This window comes from Salvelinus fontinalis, chromosome 15 (genome assembly GCF_029448725.1).
Source record: "Salvelinus fontinalis isolate EN_2023a chromosome 15, ASM2944872v1, whole genome shotgun sequence".
NCBI classification, from domain to species: domain Eukaryota; kingdom Metazoa; phylum Chordata; class Actinopteri; order Salmoniformes; family Salmonidae; genus Salvelinus; species Salvelinus fontinalis.
Window position 1 is genome coordinate 11,161,106 of NC_074679.1, and position 24,519 is coordinate 11,185,624.

The 24,519-nt window shown below is 46.0% G+C and overlaps 1 protein-coding gene across 1 annotated transcript in view; it reads left to right on the top strand.

Moving 5' to 3' along the window:
* Nucleotides 1-24,519, top strand: part of LOC129811232 (prospero homeobox protein 1-like) — a 62,459-nt gene that overhangs the window by 14,013 nt on the left and 23,927 nt on the right. The window contains exon 5 of the mRNA XM_055862391.1: nucleotides 14,284-14,564. Within this exon, the coding sequence (XP_055718366.1) occupies nucleotides 14,284-14,564 (281 nt within the window). The remainder of the gene's footprint in view (nucleotides 1-14,283; nucleotides 14,565-24,519) is intronic.

The window sequence follows — 24,519 nt, forward strand, 5'->3', positions numbered from 1 at the left end:
TCATGTGTGGTTTAGTACGGTACCCTGCGTCACTACGTCATTGCTCCAGACCACCACAAGGGGGAGTTAGAGCACTGATTAGGCTTTTGGGTCCTACTGTGTCTCTAACTGACAATGAACGGGTGACATAAACCTAAATAGAAACTGATAATTGTGTACGACTTCAGTATTAGTTAGAGAATGTGATTTCACTTATTTCATCTGCATGCTGCTTGTTGCGTTCTCCGTAGTGCTCTCGTTAGTTCTGACTTCTCGTCGTAACTAGTATCATCTAATCTGTTGAAAACAGCTACAGCATCAGACTATAGTGATGACGGTGCTCTCGTTAGCTCTGACTCCTCGTCGTAACTAGTATCATCTAATCTGTTGAAAACAGGTGCAACATCAGACTATAGTGATGACGGTGCTCTCGTTAGTTCTGACTCCTCGTCGTAACTAGTATCATCTAATCTGTTGAAAACAGTTGCAGCATCAGACTATAGTGATGACGGTGCTCTCGTTAGTTCTGACTCCTCGTCGTAACTAGTATCATCTAATCTGTTGAAAACAGGTGCAACATGTGCAGCTGTGGTGATTCGGTGTATTTATACTGTTGTTCAAGTGCGCAGATCGCTTTATACATCTTCTCAAAGAAACTACCGGTAGTTTCAAAACCTGACATCATATTTCTGTCACGCTGCTTTGTTGACAACTCCAACCACCTCGCTTCCTGGGTATTCAGCCAATCAGCAGCCACTACTGTGCCTGACCTAAACACACTCCTCACCTAATGACTGTTTTCCACAGAATACATGTTAACTAGATAGTAGAAAGACAATGAGATAGGTTTGAATACCTGTTAGGTAGATAGCAGAGAGACAGAGAGATAGGTTTCAATACCTGTTACATAGATAGCAGAGAGACAGAGAGATAGGTTTGAATACCTGTTAGGTAGATAGCAGAAAGACAGAGAGATAGGGTTGAATACCTGTTAGGTAGATAGCAGAGAGACAGAGAGATAGGTTTGAATACCTGTTAGGTAGATAGCAGAGAGACAGAGAGATAGGGTTGAATACCTGTTACGTAGATAGCAGAGAGACAGAGAGATAGGTTTGAATACCTGTTAGGTAGATAGCAGAGAGACAGAGAGATAGGGTTGAATACCTGTTAGGTAGATAGCAGAGAGACAGAGAGATAGGGTTGAATACCTGTTAGGTAGATAGCAGAGAGACAGAGAGATAGGGTTGAATACCTGTTACGTAGATAGCAGAGAGACAGAGAGATAGGTTTGAATACCTGTTAGGTAGATAGCAGAGAGACAGAGAGATAGGGTTGAATACCTGTTAGGTAGATAGCAGAGAGACAGAGAGATAGGGTTGAATACCTGTTACGTAGATAGCAGAGAGACAGAGAGATAGGGTTGAATACCTGTTAGGTAGATAGCAGAGAGACAGAGAGATAGGGTTGAATACCTGTTAGGTAGATAGCAGAGAGACAGAGAGATAGGGTTGAATACCTGTTACGTAGATAGCAGAGAGACAGAGAGATAGGGTTGAATACCTGTTAGGTAGATAGCAGAGAGACAGAGAGATAGGGTTGAATACATGTTAGGTAGATAGTAGATAGCATAGGGATTAGGGAGATGTAATTATGCTTATTTTAATAAATTTCTGTGATATCCTTCAATTATATTCTTATGGGTGCATTCAGTACTGTTGTGAGTGACTATATTCAGTACTGTTATGAGTGACTATATTCAGTACTGTTATGAGTGACTACATTCAGTACTGTTATGAGTGACTACATTCAGTACTGTTATGAGTGACTCCATTCAGTACTGTTATGAGTGACACGAGGCTATATACAGGGGGTACCGGTACCGAGTCAGTGTGCGGGGGTACAGGTTAGATGTCATTTGTACATGTAGGTAGGGGTGAAGTGACTATGCATAGATAATAAACAGTGAGTAGCAGCAGTGTAAAAAACAAATGGGGGTCAATGTAAATAGTCCAGTGGACATTTGATTAATTGTTCAGCGGTCTTATGGCTTGGGGGTAGAAGCTTTTGAGGAGCCTTTTGTTCCTAGACTTGTTGCTCCAGTACCGCTTGCCGTGCGGTTGCAGAGAAAACAGTCTATGACTTGGGTGACTGGAGTCTCTGACAATTTGATGTTCTTTCCTCTGACACCAGCTATTATATAGGTCCTGGATGGCAGGAAGCTTGGCCCCAGTGATGTACTGGGCCGTACGCACTACCCTCTGTAATGCCTTACGGTCAGATGCCGAACCAGTTGGCATACCAGGCAGTGATGCAAACCGTCAGGATGCTCTCTCGATGGTGCAGCTGTAGAACCTTTTGAGGATCTGAGGACACGTGCCAAATCTTTTCAGTCTCCTGTGGGGAATAGGTTTTGTCGTGCCTCTTCACAACTGTCTTGATGTGTTTGGACCATGATAGTTTGTTGGGGATGTGGACATCAAAGAACTTGAAACTATCGACCCGCTCCACTACAGCCCCGTCGATGGTAATGGGGGTCTGTTCGGCCCGCCTTTTCCTGTAGTCCACGATCAGCTCCTTTGTCTTGCTCACATTGAGGGAGAGGTTGTTGTCCTAGCACCACACTACCAGTTCTCTGACCTCTTCCCTATAGGCTGTCTCATCGTTGACGGTGATCAGGCCTACCACTGTTGTGTCGTCAGCAAACTTAATGATGGTGTTGGAGTCGTGTTTGGCCATTTAGTCGTGGGTGAGCAGGGAGTACAGGAGGGGACTAAGTACACACCCCTGAGGGGCCCCTGTGTTGAGAATCAGTGTGGTGGACGTGTATGTGACAAATAAAATTGTATTTGATTTGTTGCCTACCCTCACCACCTGGGGCGGCCTGTCAGGAAGTCCAGGATCCAGTTGCAGAGGTAGGTGTTTAGTCCCAGGGTCCTTAGCTTAATGATGAGCTTCGTGGGCCGTATGGTGTTGAACGCTAAACTGTAGTCAATGAACAGCATTCCCACATAGGTGTTCCTTTTGTCCAGGTGGGAAAGGACAGTGTGGAATGCGATTGAGATTGCATCATCTGTGGATCTGTTGGGGCGGAATGAGGGTTTTGGGTATCCGGGAGGATGCTGTTGATGTGAGACATGACCAGCTTTTCAAAGCACTTCATGGCTAATGATGTGAGTGCTACAGAGCGGTAATCATTTAGGCAGCTTACCTTCGCTTCCTTGGGCACAGGGACTATGGTGGTCTGCTTGAAACATGTAGGTATTACAGACTCGGTCAGGGAGAGGTTGAAAATGTCAGTGAAGACACTTGTCAGTTGGTCCGCGCATGCTTTAATTATGTACACGTCCTGGTAATCCCTTCTAGCCCAGCGGCTTTGTGAATGTTGACCTGTTTAAAGGTCTTGCTCACGTCGGCTACTGAGAGCATTATCACACGGTCATCAAGAACAGCTGGTGCTCTCATGCATGCTTCAGTGTTGCTTGCCTGGAAGCGAGCATAAAAGGCATTTATGACTACATTCAGTTTATATTGAAAATAAAGAATGATGCACTCTAGATTATTTTATGTAAAAATAATAATCTATATAATATAAATGATTTAGAGTGTGCAATATTAATTTCTTAGGTGTATTATCTGTTAGTTTGCACCCTGTTAACTTGTTTGGGGTTTGTCTTGTCTTTGGTTCTAGTCAGCTCAGTCAGTCAGTCTGTCAGGTCAGTCAGTCAACCAGGTCAGTTAGCCCGTCACTCAGGTCACTCAGGTCAGTCAGGATAGGCAGGTCAGTCACTCAGGTCAGTCAGTCAGGTCGGTCAGTCAGGTTAGGCAGGTCAGTCAGTCAGGTCAGTCAGTCAGGTCAGGTCAGGTCAGTCACTCAGGTCTGTCAAGCAGGTCAGTCAGTCAGGTCAGTCAGTCAGGTCAGTCAGTCAGGTCAGTCAGGTCAGTCAGGTCAGTCAGTCAGGTGAGTCAAGCAGGTCAGTCAGTCAGGTCAGTCAGGTCAGTCAGTCAGGTCAGCCAGTCAGGTCAGTCAGTCAGGTCAGTCAAGCAGGTCAGTCAGTCAGGTCAGTCAGTCAGCTCAGTCAGGTCAGTCAGGTCAGTCAGTCAGCTCAGTCAGGTCAGTCAAGCAGGTCAGTCAGTCAGGTCAGTCACTCAAGCAGTCAGTCAGGTCAGTCAGGTCAGTCAGTCAGGTCAGTCAGGTCAGTCAGTCAGCCAGTCAGGTCAGTCAGTCAGCTCAGTCAGGTCAGAGAGCCAGTCAGGTCAGTCTGTTAAGACAGTCAGTCAGCCAGTCAGGTCTGTCAGTCAGTCAGGTCAGTCAGGTCAGTCAGTCAGGTCTGTCAGTCAGGTCAGTCACCCAGGTCTGTCAAGCAGGTCAGTCAGTCAGTCAGTCAGGTCAGTCAGGTCAGTCAGGTCAGTCAGGTCAGTCAGGTCAGACAGTCAGTCAGTCAGTCTGTCAGGTCAATCAGTCTGTCAGGTCAGTCAGTCAGTCTGTCAGTCAGTCAGGTCAGTCAGTCAGTCAGTCAGTCTGTCAGGTCAATCAGCCAGTCAGGTCAGTCAGCCAGTCAGGTCAGTCAGTCAGTCAGGTCAGTCAGTCAGTCAGTCAGTCAGGTCAGTCAGTCAGTCAGTCAGGTCAGACAGCCAGTCAGGTCAGTCAGGTCAGTCGGTCAGGCAGGTCAGGCAGGTCAGTCAGTCAGGTTAGTCAGTCAGTCAGTCAGGTCAGACAGCCAGTCAAGTCAGTCTTTTAGGACAGTCAGTCAGCCAGTCAGGTCAGTCAGTCAGTCAGTCAGTCAGTCAGTCAGGTCAGTCAGGTCAGTCAGTCAGGTCAGTCAGTCAGTCAGTCAGGTCAGACAGCCAGTCAGGTCAGTCAGGTCAGTCAGGTCAGTCAATCAGGTTAGTCAGTCAGGTCAGTCAGTCAGGTCAGTCAGGTCAGTCAATCAGGTCAGTCAGGTCAGTCAGTCAGGTTAGTCAGCCAGTCACTCAGGTCAGTCAGGTTAGGCAGGTCAGTCAGTCAGGTCAGTCAGGTCAGTCAGGTCAGTCAGTCAGTCAGTCAGGTCAGTCTGTTAGGACAGGCAGTCTGCCAGTCAGGTCAGTCCGTCAGGTCTGTCAGTCAGGTCAGTCAGGTCAGTCAGTCAGTAAGGTTAGTCAGTAAATCAGGTCAGTCAGTCAGTCAATCAGTCTGTCAGTCAGTCAGCCAGTCAGGTCAGTCAGTCAATCAGTCTGTCAGGTCAGTCAGTCTGTCAGTCAGTCAGGTCAGTCAGTCAGTCAGTCTGTCAGTCAGCCAGTCAGGTCAGTCAGTATGTCAGTCAGTCAGTCTGTCAGGTCAGTCAGTCAGCCAGTCAGGTCAGTCTGTCAGTCAGTCAGCCAGTCAGGTCAGTCTGTCAGTCTGTCAGTCAGTCAGTCAGGTCAGTCAGTCAGCCAGTCAGGTCAGTCAGTAAGTCAGTCAGTCAGTCTGTCAGGTCAGTTAGTCAGCCAGTTAGGTCAGTCAGTCAGCCAGTCAGCCAGTCAGGTCAGTCTGTCAGTCAGTCAGGTCAGCCAGTCAGCCAGTCAGCCAGTCAGCCAGTTAGGTCAGTCTTTCAGTCAGTCAGGTCAGTCAGTCAGTCAGCCAGCCAGTCAGGTCAGCCAGTCAGTTTTTGTTGTTCGGAGTTGCAGCTGTATACTTTTACCTCAATATGAAACAGAGCAAATGACCTTAAACACCATGTAATCACACGATTTACTGTGATCCTTTTTCCAAAAACAAGGGTGAGCAGCCTATATATGTGTCTGTGTGTGTCTGTGTGTGTGTGTGTGTGTGTGTGTGTGTGTGTGTGTGTGTGTGTGTGTGTGTGTGTGTGTGTGTGTGTGTGTGTGTGTGTGTGTGTGTGTGTGTGTGTGTGTGTGTGTGTGTGTGTGTGTGAACTACAAGGGTGTCAGGGCCAGTTCAGGGGATTAACTGAGAGAACAGTCATTAAACACCTGGGATTCAGAGTTTCACACAAACACAGACTGGGATGATTAATAATAATACTACTAATACTAATACTACTATTAATACTACTAATAATACTATCACCAATAATAATAATACCACTACTAACACTAATACTACTAGTAATAATACAATCACTAATAATAATAACAATAATAACACTAATAATAATACTAATACCAATAATGATAATACTGCTACAAATAATAATAAAAGTAATATTACTAATAATAACACTAATAATACTACTAATACTACTAATAATACTACTAATACTACTACTAATAATAACAATAGTACTAATAATAACACTAATAATACTACTAATACTACTACAACTAATAATAGTACTAATAATAACACTAATAATACTAATACTAATACTACTACTAATAATAATAGTACTAATAATAAAACTAATAATACTAATACTAATACTACTACTAATAATAATACTACTAATACTACTACTAATAATAATAATAGCACTAATAATAACACTAATAATACTAATACTAATACTACTACTAATAATAATACTACTAATACTACTACTAATAATAATAATAGTACTAATAATAACACTAATAATACTAATACTACTACTACTACTACTACTAATACTACTACTAATAATAATAATAGTACTAATACTACTACTAATAATACTAATACTACTAATAGGCCACTTGTTGTGTCTGGCCTCCTCTCCTCCTCTCTCTCTCTGGACTCCTTTCCTCCTCTCTCTACCTTCTCCTCCTCTCTCTCTCTGGCCTCCTCTCCTCTTCTCTCTCTGGCCTCCTCTCCTTCTCTCTCTGGCCTCCTCACCTCCTCTCTCACTGGCCTCCTCTCCTCCCTTCTCTCTCTGGCCTCCTGTCCTCCTCTCTCTCTGGCCTCCTCTCATCCTCTCTCTGGCCTCTTCTCCTCCTCTCACTCTAGCCTCCTCTCCTCCTCTCTCTCTCAGGCCTCCTCTCCTCTTCTCTCTCTGGCATCCTCTCCTTCTCTCTCTGGCCTCATCTCTCTCTCTGGCCTAATCCCCTCCTCTCTCTCTCTGGCCTCCTCTCCTCCTCTCACTCTAGCCTCCTCTCCTCCTTTCTCTGTGGCCTCCTCTCCTCTTCTCTCTCTGGCCTCCTCTCCTCCTCTCTCTTTCTGGCCTCCTCTCCTCCTCTCACTCTGGCCTCCTCTCCTCCTCTCTCTCTGTCCTCCTCTCCTCTTCTCTCTCTGGCCTCCTCTCCTCCTCTCTCTCAGGCATCCTCTCTTCCTCTCTCTCTGAGCTCCTCTCCTCCTCTCTCTCTGGCCTCCTCTCTCTTTGGCCTCCACTCCACCTCTCTCCCTAGCTCAAATAAAATCAAAGTTTATTCGTCGCCGACACAGATTTGCAGATGTTTTAGCAGGTGCAGTGAAATGCTTGTGTTTGTAGCTCCAACAGTAATACCTAGCATTATGTCTGTGTTTGTAGCTACAACAGTAATAACTAGCATTATGCCTGTGTTTGTAGCTCCAACAGTAATACCTAGCAATATGCTTGTGTTTCTAGCTCCAACAGTAATACCTAGCAATATGCTTGTGTTTGTAGCTCCAACAGTAATACCTAGCAATATGCCTGTGTTTCTAGCTCCAACAGTAATACCTAGCAATATGCTTGTGTTTGTAGCTCCAACAGTAATACCTAGCAATATGCTTGTGTTTGTAGCTCCAACAGTAATACCTAGCAATATGCTTGTGTTTCTAGCTCCAACAGTAATACCTAGCAATATGCCTGTGTTTGTAGCTCCATAACATAAGCATATTGCCCCGCAGAGCTGCATGATATGGCCAACAAAAATCTAGGCCTAATTAATTGGTGAACTGTTGGAATCATGGAAATAGAATGATTCATGTAATGTTATAGTTAGAATATAGTGGGCAGTACCTTGAATAAATTGTTGTTTGACATAACAACGAATTAATAAGCCAGGGAGGAATTATTGACAGAGTAGGGATAAAAAAAGGTGTTGCTCCGTGTTTCCAGGGGAACCTAATTAGATGTTACATTACATGTTTTCTTACCTCATGTAGCTAGCTAGCTAAAATATTCATGCTTTGCCTATTCCTCTCTGATCTAGAAGATACCGTTTCACAAACAACATGGTTATCTAAGCCTACATTAGCACTGGTATCAGGCTGTATTAGCTAGCTACGTTTTCTCTGACTCTTAGTACATTTAGCAAGCTAGCTAGCCAGCTAAGTTTCGATTACCATTAGCGGCTAATACAATACATCTGACTGAAAGGCAAGAAAGTGAATGTGACTTCCTGTTCATTCCTTGAGTGAGAGGGGGCAGGGCTTGGTGAGGGAGGGTGGGGCTTGGTGTGGAAGGGGGCAGGGCTTAGTGAGGGAGGGGTGGGGCTTGGTGTGGAAGGGGGCAGGGCTTGGTGAGGGAGGGTGGGGCTTGGTGTGGAAGGGGGCAGGGCTTGGTGAGGGAGGGGCGGGGCTTGGTGTGGAAGGGGGCAGGGCTTGGTGAGGGAGGGGTGGGGGTTGGTGTGGAAGGGGGCAGGGCTTGGTGAGGGAGGGGTGGGGCTTGGTGAGGGAGGGGTGGGGCTTGGTGTGGAAGGGGGCAGGGCTTGGTGAGGGAGGGGTGGGGCTTGGTGTGGAAGGGGGCAGGGCTTGGTGAGGGAGGGGTGGGGCTTGGTGTGGAAGGGGGCTTGGTGTAGCAAGGGGGCAGGGCTTGGTGTGGAAGGGGGCAGGGCTTGGTGAGGGAGACGTGGGGCTTGGTGTGGAAGGGGGCAGGGCTTGGTGTGGAAGGGGGCAGGGCTTGGTGAGGGAGGGGGCAGGGCTTGGTGTGAGTTTCATATCACATTTACAAAACAAACATTAAAATACTGTTATAGAAGGTAAACTAAAAAGCCAAACCGGTTCCTATATCAATACTGGTATATAATAAAATAGGTTTCAGTCCCAGGCCCTGAGCTTAGTGATGAGCTTAAAGGGCACTCTCCTCTTCCCCTCTTCCCTCCCCTACCTCTCTCCTCTCCTCTCCTCTCCTCTCCTCTCCTCTCCCCTCTCCTCTCCTTTCTCTCCCCTCTCCTTTCTCCCCTCTCCTCTACCCTCTCCTTTCTCTCCTCTCCCCTCTCCTTTCTCTCCTCTCCCCTCTCCTCTCCTTTCTCTCCTCTCCCCTCTCCTTTCTCTCCTCTCCCCTCTCCTCTCCCCTATCCTTTCTTTTCTCTCCTCTCCTTTCTCTCCTCTTCTCCACCCTCTCCTTTCTCTCCTCTCCCCTCTCCTTTCTCTCCTCTCCCCTCTCCTTTCTCTCCTCTCCCCTCTCCTTTCTCTCCTCTCCCCTCCTCACCTCTCCTCTCCTCTCCCCTCTCCTCTCCTTCCTCTCCTCTCTTCCCTCCCCTACCTCTCTCCTCTCCCCTCTCCTTTCTTTTCTCTCCTCTCTTCGCCTCTTCCCTCCCCTACCTCTCTCCTCTCCCCTCTCCTTTCTTTTCTTTCCTCTCTTCGCCTCTTTCCCCCCTGCTCTCTCCCCCTGTGTCTCCAGAGGGGTGAGATTTAGGACCTCTTTAGGGGATGTCAGGGGGAGGGGTGGGTGTTAATTGAACTTGCAGGCCTCTATTGATTGGTCCCCTGTGTCCCCTCTTGTCTGATAGATTATAGAACTGTTAATGGCAGCACGCCACAGAGAGAGGGCACAGCTGTTCTCCCACACACACACACACACACACACACACACACACACACACACACAAACACACACACACTCACACTCACACTCACACTCACACACACACACACACACACATACACACACACACACACTCACACTCACACTCACACTCACACTCACACTCACACTCACACTCACACACACACACACACACACACACTCTGGGCACTTGTCTCGCTGTGTGTGTGTGTGTGTGTGTGTGTGTGTGTGCGTGCGTGCGTGCGTGTAAAGAGTTTTGATTTTAAATCATAATTTTTAATCGTGGGTTACTGTTGTAAAGTAGGTTAGGTGAACAGAATGTGCTATACTGGTATAAAAGTTTTACATACTATGACTGATGTGGTTGTCTTACCGAGCTACTTTAAGGATCAGTGTTCTAGCTACTTTAAGGATCGGTGTCCTAGCTACTTTAAGTATCAGTGTCCTAGCTACTTTAATGATCGGTGTCCTAGCTACTTTAAGGATCGGTGTCCTAGCTACTTTAAGGACCAGTGTCCTAGATACTTTCAGGATCAGTGTCCTAGCTACTTTATGGATCGGTGTCCTAGCTACTTTAAGCACCGGTGTCCTAGCTACTGGACCGGTGTCCTAGCTACTTTAAGGATCGGTGTCCTAGCTACTGGACCGGTGTCCTAGCTACTTTAAGGATCGGTGTCCTAGCTACTGGACCGGTGTCCTAGCTACTTTAAGGACCGGTGTCCTAGCTACTTTAATGATCGGTGTCCTAGCTACTTTAATGATCGGTGTCCTAGCTACTTTAATGATCGGTGTCCTAGCTACTTTAATGACCGGTGTCCTAGCTACTTTAAGGATCGGTGTCCTAGCTACTTTATGGATCGGTGTCCTAGCTACTTTAAGGATTGGTGTTCTAGCTACTTTCAGGATCGGTGTCCTAGCTACTGGATCGGTGTCCTAGCTACTTTAAGGACCGGTGTCCAAGCTACTGGATCGGTGTCCTAGCTACTGGACCGGTGTCCTAGCTACTTTAAGGACCGGTGTCCTAGCTATTGGATCGGTTGTCCTAGCTACTGGACCGGTGTCCTAGCTATTGGATCGGTGTCCTAGCTACTGGACCGGTGTCCTAGCTACTTTAAGGACCGGTGTCCTAGCTACTTTAAGGATCGGTGTCCTAGCTACTGGACCGGTGTCCTAGCTACTGGATCGGTGTCCTAGCTACTTTAAGGACCGGTGTCCTAGCTACTTTAAGGATCGGTGTCCTAGCTACTTTAAGGACCGGTGTCCTAGCTACTTTAAGGATCGGTGTCCTAGCTACTTTAAGGATCGGTGTCCTAGCTACTTTAGGGATCGGTGTCCTAGCTACTTTAAGATCGGTGTACTAGCTACTGGACCGGTGTCCTAGCTAATTTAAGGATCGGTGTCCTAGCTACTTTAAGGATCGGTGTCCTAGCTACTTTAAATATCGGTGTCCTAGCTACTTTAAGGACCGGTGTCCTAGCTACTTTAAGGACCGGTGTCCTAGCTACTGGACCGGTGTCCTAGCTACTGGACCAGTGTCCTAGCTACTTTAAGGATCGGTGTCCTAGCTAATTTAGGGATCGGTGTCCTAGCTACTTTAAGGACCGGTGTCCTAGCTAATTTAAGGATCGGTGTCCTAGCTACTTTAAGGACCGGTGTCCTAGCTACTTTAAGGATCGGTGTCCTAGCTACTTTAAGGACCGGTGTCCTAGCTACTTTAAGGATCGGTGTCCTAGCTACTGGACCGGTGTCCTAGCTACTTTAAGGACCGGTGTCCTAGCTACTTTAAGGATCGGTGTCCTAGCTACTGGACCGGTGTCCTAGCTACTGGACCGGTGTCCTAGGTACTGGACCGGTGTCCTAGCTACTTTAAGGATCGGTGTCCTAGCTACTGGACCGGTGTCCTAGCTACTGGACCGGTGTCCTAGCTACTTTAAGGATCGGTGTCCTACCTACTGGACCGGTGTCCTAGCTACTTTAAGGATTGGTGTCCTAGCTACTTTAAGGACCGGTGTCCTAGCTAATTTAAGGATCGGTGTCCTAGCTACTTTAAGGATCGGTGTCCTAGCTACTGGACCGGTGTCCTAGCTACTGGACCGCTGTCCTAGCTACTTTAAGGACCGGTGTCCTAGCTACTGGACCGGTGTCCTAGCTACTGGACCGCTGTCCTAGCTACTTTAAGGACCGGTGTCCTAGCTACTGGACCGGTGTCCTAGCTACTGGACCGGTGTCCTAGCTACTTTAAGGATCGGTGTCCTAGCTACTTTAAGGATCGGTGTCCTAGCTACTGGATTGGTGTCCTAGCTACTTTAAGGACCGGTGTCCTAGCTACTGGACCGGTGTCCTAGCTACTTTAAGGACCGGTGTCCTAGCTACTTTAAGCACCGGTTTCCTAGCTACTTTAAGGATCGGTGTCCTAGCTACTTTAAGGACCGGTGTCCTAGCTACTTTAAGGATCGGTGTCCTAGCTACTTTAAGGATCGGTGTCCTAGCTACTTTAAGGATCGGTGTCCTAGCTACTTTAAGGACCGGTGTCCTAGCTACTTTAAGGACCGGTGTCCTAGCTACTTTAAGGATCGGTGTCCTAGCTACTGGATCGGTGTCCTAGCTACTTTAAGGATCGGTGTCCTAGCTACTTTAAGGATCGGTGTCCTAGCTACTGGATCGGTGTCCTAGCTACTTTAAGGACCGGTGTCCTAGCTACTGGATCGGTGTCCTAGCTACTTTAAGGATCGGTGTCCTAGCTACTTTAAGGATCAGTGTCCTAGCTACTTTAAGGATCGGTGTCCTAGCTACTGGACCGGTGTCCTAGCTACTTTAAGGATCGGTGTCCTAGCTACTGGACCGGTGTCCTAGCTACTTTAAGGACCGGTGTCCTATCTACTTTAAGGATCGGTGTCCTAGCTACTGGACCGGTGTTCTAGCTACTTTAAGGATCGGTGTCCTAGCTACTTTAAGGACCGGTGTCCTAGCTACTTTAAGGACCGGTGTCCTAGCTACTGGACCGGTGTCCTAGCTACTGGACCGGTGTCCTAGCTACTTTAAGGATCAGTGTCCTAGCTACTTTAAGGACCGGTGTCCTAGCTACTTTAAGGACCGGTGTCCTAGCTACTTTAAGGACCGATGTCCTAGCTACTTTAAGGATCGGTGTCCTAGCTACTGGACCGGTGTCCTAGCTACTGGACCGGTGTTCTAGCTACTTTAAGGATCAGTGTCCTAGCTACTTTAAGGACCGGTGTCCTAGCTACTTTAAGGACCGGTGTCCTAGCTACTGGACCGGTGTCCTAGCTACTTTAAGGACCGGTGTATTAGCTACTTTAAGGATCAGTGTCCTTGCTACTTTAAGGACCGGTGTCCTAGCTACTTTAAGGACCGGTGTTCTAGCTACTTTTAGGACCGGTGTCCTAGCTACTTTAAGGATCGGTGTCCTAGCTACTTTAAGGATCGGTGTCCTAGCTACTGGACCGGTGTCCTAGCTACTTTAAGGATCGGTGTCCTAGCTACTTTAAGGATCGGTGTCCTAGCTACTTTAAGGATCGGTGTCCTGCTAGCGGAAGAACTTCCCGTGAAACTGGACGGAGCGTAATTCAAATCAATTAAAAATACATATTATGGATTTTAAATTAGGTACATTAGGTACATTTAGGTGCATTTTATATCGGCTGAAAGCTTAAATTCTTGTTTATCTAACTGCACTGTCTGATTTACAGTAGCTATTACAGCGAAAACATGCCATGCGATTGTTTGAAGACGGTGACACAACATCAACATATTTTTCCACAGGCACAGGTTTCATACATTCACATATAAAGAATAAATATTCACTTACTTTTTGAAAATCTTCCTCTGATTTGTCATCCAAAGGGTCCCAGCTGTAACAGGTAGTGTCGTTCTGTTTGATAAAATCCTTTTTTATATCGTTTTGAGTAATCAACTCGTTCAACGTGCAGAGAAAGAAATCTGAAAATCTACCCCTAAACTTTGTTTCAACAAGTCAAAATACGTTTCTATTTACTCCTCAGACACCCTAAAATGTAATCAAACTACAATATTTCTTTCGGAAAGAAGTATGTCCAATAGGAAACCGATTTTAGCAGGTGTGCAACTTCGTCGTGGCGGGCAAAGACACAGATTTCCAAGTCTGTGTCCTGATACTAAAACTGTTATTTCTTATTCATTTCTGAAGCTACAAGCCTGAAACGTTGAACATAGACTGCTGACACCATGTGGAAGCCATATGAATTGCATCCAGGGAGCTATTTTACAATATGACCTTTCTCTTGCATTTCTAAGAGGATGGACTCTCATAAAAATAATTCCATTTGTTTTTTCTTTGGATATCCTCCTAACATATCTATTGTGTTATATTGTCCTACATTATTTTAACATTTCTACAAACATCAAGGTGTTTTCTTTCTAATGGTACCAATTATTTGCATATCCTGGGTTCAGGGCCTGAACTACAGGCCGTTTACTTTGGGCACGTCATTCAGTTGGAAATTTAGAAAAAAGGGGACTAGCCCTGAGAAGTTTTAAGATAAATGGACTAACTGATGTGATTGTCTTACCGAGCTACTTTAAGATGAATGGACGAACTGAAAGTCGCTCTGGAAAAGACTAAAATGTTAATGTGTACTGCGTTCCTTGACTGAGACCATGTCAGATCCAGGAGGGCTTGTCCCCCAACCATCTGAAGAAGGCCAAGCTCATGTTCTTCTACAGCAGATACCCTTCGTCCAACATGCTCAAGACGTTCTTCTCAGACGTCAAGGTAAGCATCGCACTTCCTCTCCTCTCCTGTCCTCTCCTCTCCTCTCCACTCCTCTCCTCTTTACTCCTCTCCTCTTTACTCCTCTCCTCTTTACTCCTCTCCTCTTTACTCCTTTCCACTCCTCTCCTCTTTACTCCTCTCCTCTTTACTCCTCTCCTCTCCACTCCTCTCCTCTTTACTCCTCTCCTCTTTACTCCTCTCCTCTTTACTCCTCTCCTCTCCACTCCTCTCCTCTTTACTCCTCTCCTCTCCACTCCTCTCCTCTTTACTCCTCTCCTCTCCACTCCTCTCCTCTTTACTCCTCTCCTCTCCTCTTTACTCCTCTTCTCCCCTCTTTACTCCTCTCCTCTCCACTTCTCTCCTCTTTACTCCTCTCCACTCCTCTCCTCTTTACTCCTCTCCTCTTTACTCCTCTCCTCTTTACTCCTCTCCTCTTTACTCCTCTCCTCTCTACTCCTTTCCTCTTTACTCCTCTCCTCTCCTCTTTACTCCTCTCCTCTTTACTCCTCTCCTCTTTTCTCCTCTCCTCTTTACTCCTCTCCTCTTTACTCCTCTCCTCTTTACTCATCTCCACTCCTCTCCTCTTTACTCCTCTCCTCTTTACTCTTCTCCTCTCCACTCCTCTCCTCTTTACTCCTCTCATCTCCACTCCTCTCCTCTTTACTCCTCTCCTCTCCACTCCTCTCCTCTTAACTCCTCTCCTCTCCACTCCTCTCCTCTTTACTCCTCTCCTCTTTACTCATCTCCTCTTTCATCCTCTCCTCTCCACTCCTCTCCTCTTTACTCCTCTCCTCTTTACTCCTCTCCACTCCACTCCTCTCCTCTTTACTCCTCTCCTCTTTACTCCTCTCCTCATTACTCCTCTCCACTCCTCTCCTCTTTACCCCTCTCCTCTTTACTCCTCTCCTCTTTACTCCTCTCCTCTCCTCTTTACTCCTCTCCTCTTTACTCCTCTCCTCTTTACTCCTCTCCTCTTTACTCCTCTCCTCTTTACTCCTCTCCTCTTTACTCCTCTCCTCTTTACTCCTCTCCTCTCCACTCCTCTCCTCTTTACTCCTCTCCTCTTTACTCCTCTCCACTCCTCTCCTCTTTACTCCTCTCCTCTTTATACTCCTCTCCTCTTTACTCCTCTCCTCTTTACTCCTCTCCTCTTTACTCCTCTCCTCTCCTCTTTACTCCTCTCCTCTTTACTCCTCTCCTCTCCACTCCTCTCCTCTTTACTCCTCTCCTCTCCTCTTTACTCCTCTCCTCTCCTCTTTACTCCTCTCCTCTTTACTCCTCTCCTCTCCACTCCTCTCCTCTTTACTCCTCTCCTCTTTACTCCTCTCCTCTTTACTCCTCTCCTCATTACTCCTCTCCACTCCTCTCCTCTTTACTCCTCTCCTCTTTACTCCTCTCCTCTCCTCTTTACTCCTCTCCTCTTTACTCCTCTCCTCTTTACTCCTCTCCACTCTTCTCCTCTTTACTCCTCTCCTCTCCTCTTTACTCCTCTCCTCTTTACTCCTCCACTCTTTACTCCTCTCCTCTTTACTCCTCTCCTCTTTACTCCCCTCCTCTTTACTCCTCTCCGCATTACTCCTCTCCACTCCTCTCCTCTTTACTCCTCTCCTCTTTACTCCTCTCCTCTCCTCTTTACTCCTCTCCTCTTTACTCCTCTCCTCTTTACTCCTCTTTACTCCTCTCCTCTTTACTCCTCTCCTCTTTACTCCTCTCCACTGCTCTCCTCTTTACTCCTCTCCTTGCCTCTGTCTCGCTACTCTTCTTATCTCTTCCTCATCTCCCCCTCTCTGTGCTAACACCCCTTTGACTTATTATTTAATTCCTGACACAGTAACACAGTAACACAGTGACATAGTAACACAGTATTCACAGTGACATAGTAACACAGTATTCACAGTGCTTTAGTAGCATAGTAACACCGTGACATAGTAACACAGTGACATAGTAACACAGTAACACAGTGACATAGTAACACAGTATTCACAGTGACATAGTAACACAGTATTCACAGTAACACAGTAACACAGTGACATAGTAACACAGTAACACAGTGACATAGTAACACAGTGACATAGTGACATAGTAACACAGTATTCACAGTGACATAGTAACACAGTAACACAGTGACATAGTAACACAGTAACACAGTGACATAGTAACACAGTAACACAGTGACATAGTAACACAGTGACATAGTAACATAGTAACACAGTGACATAGTAACACAGTAATACAGTATTCACAGTGACACAGTAACACAGTAACACAGTGACATAGTAACGTAGTAACACAGTAACACAGTGACATAGTAACACAGTGACACAGTAACACAGTGACACAGTAACACAGTGACATAGTAACACAGTGACACAGTAACACAGTGACATAGTACCACAGTGACATAGTAACACAGTATTCACAGTGACATAGTAACACAGTTCCCCTGTACCCCTGCTATCTCCACTCGGTCTGTGTGTGTGTGTGTGTGTGTGTGTGTGTGTGTGTGTGTGTGTGTGTGTGTGTGTGTGTGTGTGTGTGTGTGTGTGTGTGTGTGTGTGTGTGCGTGCGTGCGTGCGTGCGTGCGTGCGTGCGTGCGTGCGTGCGTGCGTGTGTGTGTGCGTGATACTGGCACAGATGGGGCACTGAGGAGCATTCTGCCAACTGTCTGTCGCCCAATTATAATAACTGGCCTTAATCTGATGGGGGGGGGGGGGGGGTGGAAAGGCCTCACATTCTCCATCTCTTTCACAGACACACAGACACATATGTACACACGCATACAAACACATACACTGTCAACGCTGAACCAGACCCGATATTTCCCACAAAGGTTTATGTGTTTATATGTAAAATTTGATTCAATTGACTGTATTTATAAAACAGAACAGGTTATGCAGACAACGTACAACAACAGGATAACACATAACATTACCACAATATATACCACTAGACAAACACAACACAACACACACACACACACACACACACACACACACACACACACACACACACACACACACACACACACACACACACACACACACATTCCCACCCTTCTTTGGACTGGGAGAAAGGGGGGGGGGGGGGCGATGAGAAGGACAGAGGACAGGGAAGGGTGAACAAACAAATTAAAACCACAAGACAACAACAACAACACAAAGGCAGTGATTGTGCGGTATTTACGAGGTGTGTTTTGTTGTTTAAAGGAGCGTACGACTGATTCAGGACACATTATTCAAATGAGAAACACACACACACACCAGCTGCCCTCGGGCCTGTATCCACGGTGACTACGTCCTCGCGGCAACGCCACATCCTCATTCCGCTGCCGTGGCGACAGTTGTCGTCGGACACCGGGTTGCTAAGTGTGCAGTACCTGCTCCTAGCCCTAAGGATACGATGGCCTCACGTTAACAGCCTTTTTTGTCATCACATTATATATATACGGTGCATTGGGAAAATATTCAAACCTCTTGACTTTTTCCACACTTTGTTACGTTACAGTGTGCACAGTTACCTTTTTCTACAATTACTAATTACTACAATTACGATTTAATCTCTCTCTCTCTACCAGCTTAAATCTAATTTAATCTAAACAAAATAAATCAAACAATCTGAAACACTAATCCTTAGTGGATTATTATATTAATGCCATTCAAGATATCCTCCTGAAATCTGCAGGTATTTTGATAATCATGTATGGCAGAGTCCTGTAAAATGGTGTCATCACATTCAACAGCATGAACAGACTGTACATCAAATCAGGGGAGATCTGATTCAAGGGTCTCTCTCTCTCTCTCTCTCTCTCTCTCTCTCTCTCTCTCTCTCTGTCTCTCTGTCTCTCTCTCTCTCTCTCTCTCTCTCTCTCTCTCTCTCTCTCTACTCTCTCTCTCTCCCTCTCTCTCTCTCTCTCTCTCTCTCTGTCTCTCTCTCTCTCTCTCCTCTCTCTCTCTCTCTCTCACTCTCTCTCTCTCTCTCTCTCTCTCTCTCTCTCTCTCTCTCTCTCTCTCTCTGTCTCTCTCTGTCTCTGTCTCTCTCTCTCTCTCTCTCTCTCTCTCTCTCTCAATTCAATTCAATTCAATTCAATTCAAGGGGCTTTATTGGCATGGGAAACATGTGTTAACTTTGCCAAAGCAAGTGAGGTAGATATTATACAAAAGTGAAATAAACAATACAAATTAACAGTAAACATTACACATACAGAAGTTTCAAAACAATAAAGACATTACAAATGTTATATTATATATACACAGTGTTGTAACAATGTACAAATGGTTAAAGCACACAAGTTAAAATAAATAAGCATAAATATGGGTTGTATTTACAATGGTGTTTGTTCTTCACTGGTTGCCCTTTTCTTGTGACAACAGGTCACAAATCTTGCTGCTGTGATGGCACACTGTGGAATTTCTCCCAGTAGATATGGGAGTTTATCAAAATTGGATTTGTTTTCAAATTCTTTGTGGATCTGTGTAATCTGAGGGAAATATGTCTCTCTAATATGGTCATACATTTGGCAGGAGGTTAGGAAGTGCAGCTCAGTTTCCACCTCATTTTGTGGCAGTGTGCACATAGCCTGTCTTCTCTTGAGAGCCCATGTCTGCCTACGGCGGCCTTTCTCAATAGCAAGGCTAGGCTCACTGAGTCTGTACATAGTCAAAGCTTTCCTTAAGTTTGGGTCAGTCACAGTGGTCAGGTATTCTGCCACTGTGTACTCTCTGTTTAGGGCCAAATAGCATTCTAGTTTGCTCTGTTTTTTTGTTAATTCTTTCCAATGTGTCAAGTAATTATCTTTTTGTTTTCTCATGATTTGGTTGGGTCTAATTGTGCTGTTGTCCTGGGGCTCTGTGGGGTGTGTTTGTGTTTGTGAACAGAGCCCTAGGACCAGCTTACTTAGGGGACTCTGCTCCAGGTTCATCTCTCTGTAGGTGATGGCTTTGTTATGGAAGGTTTGGGAATCGCTTCCTTTTAGGTGGTTGTAGAATTTAACGGCTCTTTTCTGGATTTTGATAATTAGTGGGTATCGGTCTAATTCTGCTCTGCATGCATTATTTGGTGTTCTACGTTGTACACGGAGGATATTTTTGCAGAATTCTGCGTGCAGAGTCTCAATTTGGTGTTTGCCCCATTTTGTGAAATCTTGGTTGGTGAGCGGACCCCAGACCTCACAACCATAAAGGGCAATGGGCTCTATGACAGATTCAAGTATTTTTAGCCAGATCCTAATAGGTATGTTGAAATTTATGTTCCTTTTGATGGCATAGAATGCCCTTCTTGCCTTGTCTCTCAGATCGTTCACAGCTTTGTGGAAGTTACCTGTGGCGCTGATGTTTAGGCCGAGGTATGTATAGTTTTTTGTGTGCACTAGGGCAACGGTGTCTAGATGGAATTTGTGGTCCTGGTCCTCTCTCTCTCTCTCTCTCTCTCTCTCTCTCTCTCTCTCTCTCTCTCTCTCTCTCTCTCTCTCTCTGTCTCTCTCTCTCTCTCTCTCTGTCTCTCTCTCTCTCTGTCTCTCTCTCTCTCTCTCTTTCTCTCTGTCTCTCTCTCTCTCTGTCTCTCTCTGTCTCTCTCTGTCTGTCTCTCTCTCTCTCTCTCTCTCTCTCTCTCTCTCTCTCTCTCTCTCTCTCTCTCTCTCTCTCTCTCTCTCTCTCTCTCTCTCTCTCTCTCTCTCTCTCTCTCTCTCTCTCTCCCTCCCTCCACCCCCCGTCCCTCTAGCCAGCATGAACAATAGCCAGCATGTGTTGGGCAGATCAGTTAGTTGCTGTGGGGGATAAATTACTTCCTAATTGGACTTGAATAGAGAGGGAGGCTCTGGGAATGGGAGATCCTTACTGTGGGAAGTGGGTTGAACTGACTACCGTTACACACACAAATATACACACACAGACACACAACACACTACACACACAAATATACAGTACACAGGCACAGAGAGACATAAGTATGTGGACACCCCTTCAAACTAGTTGATTTGGCTACCCGTTTCTGACAGGTGTATCAAATCGAGCACACAGCCATGCAGTTTCCATAGACACACACTGGCAGTAGCCCTGAATAGCTGAGTGACCTTCAACGTGGCACCACCATAAGATGTCACCTTTCCAACAAGTGACTTTGTCAAATTTCTAGAGCTGCCCCCCTGGTCAACTGTGCTGTTATTGTGAAGTGGAAACGTCTAGGAGCAACAACGGCTCAGCCGCGAAGTGGTAGGCCACACAAGCTCACAGAATGGGACCGCCGAATGCTAACGAGCGTGTAATTAGAGCTAAATCCTCGTCACTAACGAGTTCTAACGAGCTCTTAACGAAGGTCTTAACGAGCTCTTAACGAAGGTCTTAACGAAGCTCTTAACGAAGGTCTTAACGAAGGTCTTAAGGACTCTTACTAACTCCCTGAAGACACACCACTCTCTCCCCATACGTCTCAACACAGAGATGATGGCCTGCTCAAAAGTCAGGCACTTTCACTATGTAACTAGTGCATGTGTGTTGCTGTGTGTAAGTGGGTGTGCTTGTGTTTGTATTGGTGTTTCTGTCTGTCTGTCTGTCTGTCTGTCTGTCTGTCTGTCTGTGTGTCTGTCTGTCTGTCTGTCTGTCTGTCTGTCTGTCTGTGTGTCTGTCTGTCTGTCTGTCTGTCTGTCTGTCTGTCTGTCTGTCTGTCTGCGTGTGCGTGCGCGTGCGCGTGTGTCTGTGTGCGTGCCTGCCTGCCTGCCTGCCTGCCTGCCTGCCTGCCTGCCTGCCTGCATGTGTGTGTGCACAAGCTAAAAGTATGTGGACACCTGCTCGTTGAACATCTCATTCCAAAATCATGGGCATTAATATGGAGATGGTCCCCTCTTTGCTGCTATAACAGCTTCCACTCTTCTGGGAAGGATTTCCACTAGATGTTGGAACATTGCTGCTATAACAGCCTCCACTCTTCTGGGAAGGCTTTCCACTAGATGTTGGAACATTGCTGCTATAACAGCCTCCACTCTTCTGGGAAGGCTTTCCACTAGATGTTGGAACATTGCTGCTATAACAGCCTCCACTCTTCTGGGAAGGCTTTCCACTAGATGTTGGAACATTGCTGCTATAACAGCCTCCACTCTTCTGGGAAGGCTTTCCACTAGATGTTGGAACATTGCTGCTATAACAGCCTCCACTCTTCTGGGAAGGCTTTCCACTAGATGTTGGAACATTGCTGCTATAACAGCCTCCACTCTTCTGGGAAGGCTTTCCACTAGATGTTGGAACATTTCTCCCGCGACTTGCTTCCATTCAGCCACAAGAGCATTAGTGAGATTGGGCACTGATGTTGGGCGATTAGGCCTGACTCGCAGTCGGCGTTCCAATTCATCCCAAAGGTGTTCGATGGGTTTGAGGTCAGGGCTCAGGGCAGGCCAGTCAAGTTTTTCGACACCCATCTCTGTATGGACTTTGCTTTGTGCACGGGAGCATTGTCATACTGAAACAGGAACAGTCCTTCCCCACACTGTTGCCACAAAGATGGAAGCACAGAATCATCTAGAATGTCATTGTATTCTGTAGCGTTAAGAGTTCTCTTCACTGGAACTAAGGGGCCCGAACCATGAAAAACAGCCCCAGACCATTATTCCTCCTCCACCAAACTTTACAGTTGGCACTATGCATTGGGGCAGGAAGCATTCTCCTGGCATCCGCCAAAGTTGTTGGAAACGTGGCATCCTATGACGGTGCCACGTTGAAAGTCACTGAGCTCTCCAGTAAGGCCATTCTACTGCCAATGTTTGTCTATGGAGATTGCATGGCTGTGTGCTCGATTTTATACAACTGTCAGCAACGGGTGTTGCTGAAATAGTCGAATCCACTATTTTGAAAGTCTGTCCACATACTTTTGTACAAATAGTGTAAATTATATGCTTAAAAAAAATGGGGAAATTATTTTATTTTATAGTAATGCACAATAAACATTTAAAAAAGGAGGGTATTGGGCCAAATGCACTTTTATTAAAGTAGTAAAAACAGTAGTATTCTGTCTCATATTTCTAGAACGCAATGATTACATCAAGCTTGTGACTCTACAAACTTGTTAGATTCATTTGCTGTTTGTTTTGGTTGTGTTTCAGATTATTTTTTGCCCAATAGAAGTAAATGGTAAATAATGTACGGTGTAATTTTGGAGTCGCTCGTGTTGTGTGTGTGTGTGTGTGTGTGTTTGTGTGTGTGTGTGTGTGTGTGTGTGTGTGTGTGTGTGTGTGTGTGTGTGTGTGTGTGTGTGTGTGTGTGTGTGTGTGTGTGTGTGTGTGTGTGTGTGTGTGTGTGTGTGTGTGTGTGTGTGTGTGAGAGAGAGAGAGAGTTGTCCCCCTATAGAGCTCTACATTCTACGTAAACAATACGACGGAACTCAGTGTGCATCGCTCTCGTTGTAGTTCTTACATAACATTACTTTTTGTGCGGCAAGAATTTTTAGAACGGATCCGTATACGGGTCACTAGAAACAGACATCGATTTTGGACGTCTAGAAAAGGTCCTGAGGAAGTGCATGTATGCCTTCCTGATTGGTTCCTTCCTGGTTGGTTCCTTCCTAATTTTGTTCCTTCCTTATTGGTTCCTTCCTAATTTGGTTCCTTCCTGATTGGTTCCTTCCTGATTGGTTCCTTCCTAATTTTGTTCCTTCCTGATTAGTTCCTTCCTGGTTGGTTCCTTCCTAATTTTGTTCCTTCCTGATTGGTTCCTTCCTAATTTTGTTCCTTCCTGATTGGTTCCTTCCTGATTGGTTCCTTCCTGATTGGTTCCTTCCTGATTGGTTCCTTCCTGATTTTGTTCCTTCCTGATTGGTTCCTTCCTGATTGGTTCCTTCCTGATAGGTCAGCAAAAATAAATAAAAACTGTAAAAGCACAGCGCTGAACTCATGAGGCTCGGATCTTAGATCACTGAGCCTCAGCCGTTCAAAATGCTGTAGCAGGGAGATGAGACTTGATGAGACTTGATGAGACTTGATGAGACTTAAAGAAACTTGATGAGACTTGATGAGACTTGAAGAGACTTGATGAGACTTGATGAGACTTGATGAGACTTGATGAGACTTGAAGAGACTTGATGAGACTTGATGAGACTTGATGAGACTTGATGAGACTTGATGAGACTTGAAGAGACTTGATGAGACTTAATGAGACTTGATGAGACTTGATGAGACTTGAAGAGACTTGAAGAGACTTGATGAGACTTGAAGAGACTTGATGAGACTTGAAGAGACTTGAAGAGACTTGATGAGACTTGAAGAGACTTGATGGAAACGCAGCACATTGTGTTTCATTATTTTTGTTTTCATTTAAGCCTTCCCCAAAAAACCATAGCCCTAATCTTAACCCCTCAGAATTAATAACTAAACTTAACCCTGTAACCATGCAGAATTAACCCTGTAACCATGCAGGATTAACCCTGTAACCATGCAGAACTAACCCTGTAACCATGCAGAATTATCCCTGTAACCATGCAGAACTAACCCTTTAACCATGCAGGATTAACCCTGTAACCATGCAGGATTAACCCTGTAACCATACAGAATTAACCCTGTAACCATGCAGAATTAACCCTGTAACCATGCAGAAGTAACCCTGTAACTATGCAGAATTAACCCTGTAACCATGCAGAATTAACCCTGTAACCATGCAGAATTTACCCTGTAACCACGCAGAATTAATGCGTCACAAATCGAAAATCAATCATAAAACGTCAAATTCCGAAGTGATACTATGAGTTCACGTTGGTATACGACGCTCCTCACCTCCTCTCCTCACCTCACCTCACCTCCTCACCTATCCTTTCCTCTCCTATCCACTCCTCTCCTCCTCTCCTCACCTATCACCTCCTCTCCTATCCACTCCTCTCCTATCCACTCCTCTCCTCCTCTCCTCACCTATCCTCTCCTCTCCTATCCACTCCTCTCCTCCTCTCCTCACCTCTCCTCCTCTCCTCACCTCCTCTCCTCACCTATCCACTCTCCTCCTCTCCTCACCTCTCCTCATCTCTCCTCCTCTCCTCTCCTCTCCTCTCCTCCTCTCCTCTCCTCTCCTCTCTCTCCTCTCCTCTCCTCTCCTCACCTCCCCTCTCCTCTCCTCACCTCCCCTCTCCTCTCCTCTCCTCATCTCTCCTCCTCTCCTCTCC